This window comes from Stegodyphus dumicola, chromosome 9, assembly GCF_044657685.1.
Source record: "Stegodyphus dumicola isolate Sdum_Otavi_A_Nest chromosome 9, ASM4465768v1".
Taxonomy (NCBI): domain Eukaryota; kingdom Metazoa; phylum Arthropoda; class Arachnida; order Araneae; family Eresidae; genus Stegodyphus; species Stegodyphus dumicola.
The window spans coordinates 103,723,604-103,733,529 of NC_140776.1; the positions used below are offsets into that span (position 1 = coordinate 103,723,604).

At 34.1% G+C, this 9,926-nt stretch overlaps 1 protein-coding gene across 1 annotated transcript; it reads right to left on the bottom strand.

The window, feature by feature from the left end:
* Positions 1-272: 272 nt before the first annotated feature.
* Positions 273-9,643, bottom strand: LOC146995437 (uncharacterized). Its single transcript, XM_085823849.1, has 2 exons — positions 9,386-9,643; positions 273-2,603 (listed from the first exon to the last, which is right to left on the bottom strand). The coding sequence occupies exons 1-2, from the start codon at positions 9,568-9,570 to the stop codon at positions 1,817-1,819; spliced, it is 972 nt and encodes a 323-aa protein (XP_085679975.1). The 5' UTR covers positions 9,571-9,643; the 3' UTR covers positions 273-1,816.
* Between the last annotated feature and the right edge of the window lie 283 nt (positions 9,644-9,926).

Here is a 9,926-nt window from a genome sequence, read left to right on the forward strand (position 1 = left end):
ACTCAATGATTTCAAAGTGAGAAATGGCAACACTGTACGAAAAGAAATAAACGTTTTTATAAATTTAAACTTTATTTATAAAAATAAACCCTTCCAGCGCGCGATACCGTGTATCGAAAATTCTAAAGATATGCTCCTTTAAATATTTTATGATATTGCTGTTGAATTGAATTTAATGGTTTAAATGCGAAAAACAGACAGTTAATAAATAAAGGTAACACACAACGCATGGAAAAACGCCTCTTTTTGGACGTAATATAAAATCTAAAACATTTTAGATTTTTTTTTTTTTTTTTTTTTTTTTTTTTAGATTTTGAATTCAATGACAGAGTTTATACATTTTAAAAAATATTATGCTCACAAGTTCAGAGATAGACCTTATATATGTATGTAACAACTTTAATTCTGCTACTAAGAAAGTAAACAATAAGAAATAATTTCTGGATAAATTATGAAGATAATATTTGACAATACTTTATAATTCTTATATTTAATTTATCATTAAACGAAAATATAAGATGAACAAAAATCTTTATATGTAAAGAAGAATGTCTGTTTGTGTGTGTGTTTGTTCACGATACACTCAGTCACTCCTATAGCTATCGTCATCAAACTTTCTACATTTCTTTTCTAGGTTCTCGGAAAGGTTGACTTTTTTACGTCCACTTTTTTACAAAATAAGTAAATAAATTAAATAAACCCTTCGCTTGCTACAGGCAGTTTATGGAACTGATCAATAGGATTGCAAGACAATTAATCGGTAGCGAAGGCGGCCAAAGGCCGTTTGAACGCACATGCACTAGCATTCACATATTTTATCTATACTTTATTTGCATTTTCCCTGCCTGAGTGGATATAGGCTTCTTCAAATTGCCCTTTTGCAAATATTTTAGAAATTTAAAAATCTTCTGTTTCTTTGATTTTTATTTGTGAAATTTTTGCATGTCACAATCAATCTAAAAAAAAAGCATGCACAAATACAGAAAGGAAAGGAGATACAGTGGCAGGAAAATTTTGAAGGAATGTGGGCTGAATCTGAAACGAACAACTCAAGATTCGAACATCAATCGCTATGGAGGAAATGCAATTAAAAGCATACATTTTCATCGATTTCTATTATGTTTTGAAGCAACAATATACAAAGCAGAATTTGTATCCGTTGTTTCAACTAATTTCGATTACGATCGAATTAAGCGTGATCACAGAACATCGATTATTTTTTCGAATAGTTTTATTGATTTCTGATTAATTATGACCCATTTTTTGCCACATTTAATCGACTAAAATTGAATATAGGTGAAATACGCAAGCGGATATTAATATTGTCATGATTTTAATAAAAATAACTTCTAACAGAAGAAAACACCCTCACATGATTTTGTTATATCAAAGACAGTCATTAGAGAAGGATCATTCTCTCTGTTGTTAGATACATTACTCTCAATCTAAGTGGCATCGGGTACTTTCGCTAATAAATAATAAAGATAAGATAGATAACATAAAGACCGAACATTATCATATTGCGTAATGAAAGAAACATTCGGTAAATGTGAGTTTAAATACACTATATTTACATTTTAGATATATTTAAGAACATTCATATACACAAACACTAGTATTTTCAGTACTGCTTAACTGGGTGATTATGTACTTCTAACTACGATAAAGGAATTTCATCACTAGCGTGAATACATTGTGACAGCACTTCTAATGATAGGACGTGTAAACGTCTAATCAACAGACAATTCTTTTTGTATCGGAAAGAGGTAGAGTATAGAGGAATTTATTTTAAGCAGTTTCTAACTAACTTAAAACTTCAGTTGTTATCAGTGTAATAGTAAAATATTCTGTCAATGAAAACCCTTTTCAAATCAGATTGAGATGTTTTTCTGTTGCTTCGATAAGTAAAGTTAATTCCCGTTTTAGTACAAAATGATTCTGTTTCAATTCCATAGCACATAACAGGTTTTATGTCCTCAATAGTAACACTAATTGTTCCTTTCTGTCCTAGGGGCACTAAAAATTCATCTCGAAAACAGATAACTATTATTGGTTCTAAACTTCTGTGTCTAGTCTCTTCCAGATGAACGGAATCCTCACTATCTGTTGACATATCACAGTATATTTGCAAAGGTTTATTTCTGTCGAATTCACCTGGTTGTAGTCTAATTTGGATGCCCAGGACTCTAAGAATTCCATTAGTGTTAACCACAATCTCGTTCTTGAGATCACATGGAAATGCATCATTCAGATCCTTATATTCAACTTGTTTGAGCGGAAACCTTAAAGGAATCGGGTTTAGAAGGGAATTTTTCTTTATAAAACAATACCCGACCATAGGTTCTGTAGTGTTATCAGAGTTCAGTTTTCTGGATTTTGAAAAGTGTTCCTTGTAGAGATCAGCAACTTTCATAACTTCATCTAATTCTAGCGTCTTAGCTAGATGATGAATTTCATTCACATTGTCCAAAGTTATTGGATTTTCCGAAATGAATTCTTCGCAGATTCTTTGCAAAGGCTCTACTTGATACAATAGAGCTGCACAATAAGTTTCTAACGCTATTTTGCATGAGCTAAGCTCGACTGTGTCTTCCGAAACAAACCTGTAAAATGAAAAACACTTATTAGATTTTCTTGAAATGATTCTAAGTTCATAGTTTAAAGGAATTCCTTGTGCATTCACTCGACTAGTATATGCAATCTGAGGAGTAAGGTAATCAGTTATTTCCTTCTAGTATCTAAAAAATATTCAATACTTAGAAAAGCATCACATAAAAGACTTTTAAAGCATATTATACAGGACAGTAGATTATAATTATTAGCCATTGATTTCAAATAATTTAAATAAAAGGCCATGCTTGACTATCAGGTTCAATGTTCCTTCTTACCTTCTTCGGGAACATACAAGGACCTGACTCGGAACAGAGAGCTTACTAAAGCTATGTTCACTAATTGTGGTAAGTAGACAGGATACACACGAAGGGTATACAAAACCCTTTATTTTTCTCTATATACAATAACTTCCGTACTTCGGAATACACCGACCCGCTACTTGGGGTCTAACGTAAAAGTATAAAAATAAAACTAAACTCTAATTTAACTTTAGAATAATAAACGTGAAAGATTGGCCTAATATTAACAGGAAGCGTATGTAGTACAGAGAACTGTGAACACTACAATACGTTTTAAAATTTATCAAGAGGATTAAAACCTCTGGCCTGGAAGGCAAACAGCAACTGCGTAACGTCTAAGGTAAGCGGCCTGCTTTGACTCAACTGCTTCCTCTCTCTCGCTTGGCAAAAAGCCACAACTTAAATACTTGGCGTTCGCCAGACAAACTTTGCATAAAAACCTTAACGCTTATAATTCTGGCGGGAAGTAGAAAATAAGAAGTGATAGTAAAGATTTAAAATAAAATAAACGTTAGTAAAACTTAAGATCCTTACATACTTCCCGCCAGAGTTAATTAGTTTGAAACTGAGGTCTAAAACGACCTTGTTGAAAACGTTTAGCTCTAGAATCAAACGCGAGGCCAATCTTTTACAAATATTTTTCGCTAGAAACTAGAAATTTAGAAGAAAGAAATTTTTTTTTTTTTTTTTTTTTTTTTTTTTTTTTTTTTTTTACAATAGCAGCTCCCAGGATACACACTTTTTTTTTTTTAATTCTAACAATGGCTCAGCGATAGCCGCAAAATCTTTTATAAAGGACCTATAATATGAACAAAGTCCTAGAAAAGAAGATAGCTTCTTTGCCGTGTTTGGAGTAGGATACTTTTGTACAGCGATTATTTTTGATTCATCTGTCTCGATCCCTTTTTGCGATATTTTGTAACCTAAATATTTTAATTCAGGGGCTGCAAATTTGCACTTTTCGACATTAACTTTTAGACCGGCCTCATTTAATAAAGAAAACACCTGTCTTAAATCCTGTACATGTTGGTCGAGATTATCACTAGTAATAATGATATCGTCTAAATAGATAAATGTGGACTTTCCAAGAACAGGTCTTAACACAATGTCCATGCATCGCTGAAATGTTGCCGGGGCCCCTGAAAGGCCAAACGGCATACGCAAAAATGCATAAGTGCCAGACTTGGTTATAAAAGCAGTCTTAGGCACGTCCTCAGCCTCACCCCTATTTGAAAATAACCAGTCGTTAAGTCTAAAGTCGTCATAAATTTGGTTGATTTTATGTTCCTTAGAATTTCTTCTATAATCGGTAACGGATATACCGGATATTTAGTTATGGAGTTTAATTTACGGTAATCAATAGCGAATCTCCATCTTTTTGGATGCGTCAAAGGATAGTCATTATTTTTCTTACATAAAACCACCGGGCTAGCATAACTACTTGAGATGGGCGTTATGATCTTTTTACGTAGCATATCGGTAATATGCCATTCTATAATTTTTTCCTTATTCTTATCATACCGGTATGGTTTTTGACGAACTGGCATTGCATCTCCGGTGTCAATACTATGGTTAGTAACCTGAGTAAATCCTGGAATATCACTAAATAACGAAGCAAATTCACTTACCACTTGTTGGATTCTTCCTTGCTCGTCGTTAGAGAGGTGGTCAAGTTTTAACATCGGCGGTTCAGCGTTTTCTGTACGAACTGGTTTCATTGTCAGCTTAAGGGACGCTTCATTAAAATCCAGCGTAGCTTGTGCTTCTGAAAGAAAATCTATTCCTAAAATTATATGTGCTTGCAGATTCTTTACTATAAAAAACATCACCTTTACTTGTTCGTCCTTGATACGGATATACAACGGTACTTTACCTACGCACTTACATTTTTCTCCTTGCGCCGCTAACACTGCCGTATTATCCGAATTATATATGCAGTATTTGCGAAAATACTTCCTAAAAAAATCTTCTGCCACACAGGAACACTGCGCGCCTGTATCCAGGAGTGCGGTGGCTGGGATATTATTCACCAAGACTTCAATCTTCGAAAGAGTCAGATTTTTCACCATTACTGTATTTAACTTGTAGGAAGAGGGGTTTTCGTGGCCTTCGGATTTGCGCACCCTCCCGTCAGCAGAAATCCGTTTTAGTTTAAATTATTTTTGAGACTTTTTTCCTGGGTTGCTATTGAACTGTCGACGTTCGCCGGCTGTTTTTTGCCCGAAAAAAAAGCGAATCAGTTTCCTTGCCCACTGATTCGCTTTTTCTCCGTAGCCGTGTGCTTGAGTTTGCTGTAGTCTTGGCGTACCAAATTCGTTTCGCTGTTGATACTGGCGTCTTCTTTCGACGTCCGCCGTTCTTCTACTTTCAAACTGGATTGCTAGCTCAAATAACTTTTCCAGTGTTGTCGGATTTCTTAATTCAATAAAGTCTTGCACTTGGGGCAGTAACCTCGGCAAAATCACTTGAATTATTTCAGGATCTGGACGGTTTCCATACAAGAGTTTGAAGACGTGAATTTATCTTAAAATAAAGCTTGAGAGGTTTTCGATTCTTTGTTGATATATACTAAAAAGTTCCGTTTCTAATTTCGCACGATCCCTTACAACAGGGAAGGCTTTTAGTAGGGCAGTCTTTAAATTTTCGTAAGTATAGGTGGGACTTCCTGCTTGACCCAAGAGACTTCTGCCTATACATTTGAACCAGTTAAGCGCTTGGCCGCTCAAAGCGCTGGTAGCTAAGGTAACTGTTTTAAACTCGTGCACGGGATAGAGCATGAAGTGGTCATCCAATTTTTCCAAAAAACTGGTTACCGGTGAGTTTCCATTAAATGTTGCTTCTGGTTTCATCGAAGCGCGCATGGTCTGGACGATGTAACCAAATCCTTCCAGGGCGGCAGCTGGCATTTCTGGATTCTGAGCCGTTTCTGCAGGCAGCACAGGTTCTTCTTGAAACTCGGCCATGGTTATTCTTCTTCGTTGTGCGCCACTATCAGGTTCAATGTTCCTTCTAACCTTCTTCGGGAACATACAAGGACCTGACTCGGAACAGAGAGCTTACTAAAGCTATGTTCACTAATTGTGGTAAGTAGACAGGATACACACGAAGGGTATACAAAACCCTTTATTTTTCTCTATATACAATAACTTCCGTACTTCGGAATACACCGACCCGCTACTTGGGGTCTAACGTAAAAGTATAAAAATAAAACTAAACTCTAATTTAACTTTAGAATAATAAACGTGAAAGATTGGCCTAATATTAACAGGAAGCGTATGTAGTACAGAGAACTGTGAACACTACAATACGTTTTAAAATTTATCAAGAGGATTAAAACCTCTGGCCTGGAAGGCAAACAGCAACTGCGTAACGTCTAAGGTAAGCGGCCTGCTTTGACTCAACTGCTTCCTCTCTCTCGCTTGGCAAAAAGCCACAACTTAAATACTTGGCGTTCGCCAGACAAACTTTGCATAAAAACCTTAACGCTTATAATTCTGGCGGGAAGTAGAAAATAAGAAGTGATAGTAAAGATTTAAAATAAAATAAACGTTAGTAAAACTTAAGATCCTTACATGACTAAGGCATAATTTCGCACATCAGTATAATATAAATTGAACAAATTTTTTAACAAATAACTTTTCATTTGAACAAATGAAATGTAGTTATTTCTGAAGTAGAAAACACGAAAAATGAGCAATGCCATCGCCAGGACTCGAACCTAGACTTCTAAAATACGCGCCGAGTGTGCTGCCGTTACACTACGAAGCCATGCAGAAAGGAAAGAGAAAATACCGTAAAAATTCATTGACTAAATTTTAAATAAAGAAGGCAACACAAAGACTATCAAATCAAATACGTAATAATACAAGACATTCTTTAACTGATTCTTTGAAACACCAGATTAGGATATGCTGATGCACATTATCACTGTCAAAGCATACTTGCTATTTTGGTGACCTTGGTAGATGCTGCTACATTCCTATCTATTCTATAACTCCTAGAATGCCTTCTGAAAGTTCCATTCTGTGCACTATATGTAATTGTTATGTCTAATTAGAACTAAATTAGACATCCAGAAATTAATAGAAAATGCAACCGTGTTTTTTAGGCCAAAACCTTTTTGTAGGACATATGCATGAGGAACAACCGGTGGCCGAGTGGTAATTCGCTTTAAATCCCGCAAATGGGACTGACTGAACTGCTGATATGTAGTTACCAAATTTTTGTTTCTTTTCTTCTCCGCCAATTATAGATGCCTTATCACTCAAACTGTCGTTACTATCGGTTTGCCCGTTTAATAAAATGATCTTCATTTTGTGAAATATTAGTAAGGATTTTCGATTTATTGCATATTTTCGTCGAGATCAGGACTTTTTTTATAGACGTGTTAGGCTGTACGACGTTCACGCACTTACGAGTTCGATACTAACGGTCGAGAGCGGAAAAAAGAAATGTCAACAGATGCCAATGCTGAGAAGACTAATATAGCAATCTTGTAGAAGTAACAAGTGCGAAAACTGTGCAAAAAGAATTGAATACAAATCTGATGCAATAACTCAGAATTATTTTCAAATTGAAAGAACTGAATGATAGAATAAAATGACGCTTTAAGAAATGAAATTGAAAACAAGAATTATTTTAGATTAAAAGGAGAAATAAAAATGTTAAAAACATAATATAAATGGCATTAGACGAACAACTTAAATAAAAGTATTGAACAAAACTTACAAAACTATTATTTCAAGAAATAGATGAAAATTAATGAAATGTATAATTAATGAAACCTATTTATGAACGTATAATTAATGAAAAATATGACCGAGCGTTCAATGCGTCTTGTCTCTCCGTGATGCAAGGCTAGGAGTGCCTCGCAGCGCTGCTGGCCTTCTCTACGGCGCACGCTTTGGGAACCCCTGTTCAAGTTTTTGTGATGCAGCATATAGTGAGATTTTAAAAGTAACAAATAAGCAGTCACCAGTGCATTAAGATTCAGAGCGCTGTAACTCGGTACGAAATCCATGAATTTTAAATTTGTTTGCAGTAAAGCTCGTTTCCCAAAGTGAAAGAAAGTACTTAAATTAATTAAGGTATGTTTATGATTTGATCTTTTCTATTTAAGGATAGCGACAACAATATTTGAGTCCAAAAGTATTCGGTTGTCATGCTGAAAATATGCAACATCCTGTAACTATTTCATCGTGAATTATTATTGTTTTTTCTAGCTATTTAAACTTCTCGGGAAAAATTATGTGTATTGTTTTTTCAGACTTCTATAGAAGTTCCATAATGAGGAGGTAGTTTACGTGCTTTAAATAAAACTGTTTTTCAATCTTTGTTTATGAAATTTTGTCTTAATTTAAATTTCAATTTAAAGACATTTACAAAAATTAATGGTAAGCAAGACAAAAAGCATATTTTAAACAAGATGTTTTATATTTTGTAATTAAAAGAAATTTAGCACAAAATTATGCTTACAATATTTTATTAATTGGAAAGAGATAAAAAGAAAAAGTTTCCAGTTTTTTTTAATTCATTAAAAATTTAAGTCACTGTTCTTGAAATAGTAACCTTGTGATATTTATTTGAAATTATATTCCAAAAACAAAAATACTGTTTATTATAATACGAGTCGCATTTATCAAGCTAGCTTTAGAGCAATGTGTTGTTGTTCTATTATTTTTGGATAGGAAATACTAAGGCCATGACAAAATTTATCCACTGGGACATGAAACGCTATTTCCTGTAATGAAACAGAAGAATTAAGTTTTACTGAACCTGATGAACCGAAGGAAAGCATGTGAAAGACTGAAACTGAAAGAGAGCATGCATCCTCTCTTTAGAGCAATGGTTCCAAACCAGGGGGGATATTTAGTTTTAGTTTATGAGTATAAAAAACTATTTTTACTCAGTTTTAGAATTATGAACATTTTTATAATTTTTGTTCAATTTATGAAACAGTTTAAAAATATTCTAAATCTAAATGAATGCGTATATGTATTTTTCAAGCTTAGGAAATGAGGTGGGTGGGAATGATCTACAAACAATATTATTCAACAATTATGTGGCGGTGGAAATCTTGTACTTATAAAGTAACCAAGCTGCTATTTTTTGCATCAAAGTGTACGAAGTAGTTAGTTTTATAAACATGAAAAGTTAACCTTCAATTCCGTGAATTCCATCCAGTACTAGTTTAGGCATCAAAGTGTCCGAAGTAGTTTTATAAACATAAGAAGGACAACCTTCAGTTCCGGGAATTCCCTCCAGTGCGTTGAATTGCGTGAAATTCTCTTATCTAATCTTCAATACAAGCTTCAAACTTAATCCCTCATTTATATTGTATAGATGTTTAATAAATAATGAAATTGAAATGCTAATTCTTCCTAATTTTTATAAACCAACTTTATCCCGAGAATCCTTCATCAACTTCTATCAAGTTAACTATTAAGTTTTATTATCAAATTGAATAAACTTACTTGATTAAGCAGAGAAGTGCATCCGGAGTTATATTCCTTATCACAACGTCCCGGCCTTCCTTAGTTGGATTTAATACCTTCAGAGTTGGATATTTTTGAATACACTCAAGTAATTTGTTTTTTGGAACCGTCATCACTTTTCTAAAATTGTTCTCAACAGGTACAGCCAGTCGCACTATTTCCATCGTGAAACTTTTCCAGCTGTTTCAAATGAGCATTTGCGTGTCCAATCATACCATTTGGCGAACAAAACATAAGTAATAAATACTTTCAGTTGACGCATTTTTATCAGCATTGCTATTGGGTGCTGATAAGATACCAGTCTCTTTGGTTTAGGTTTACAATTGGTTACTCTTTTTGTTCCTGTATAGAAAATGAATATGTAATCGTAATTATTTACACTGGCAGTTGAAAGAAAACAATTATATCTGAATTTGTGCGTGATGAGAACCAGATGTACCAATATTATGTTAACAATAGTCAATGCAAATGCTGTAACATGACTGATACTTTAAGTTTTCATATGGAACAGATTTTAGCT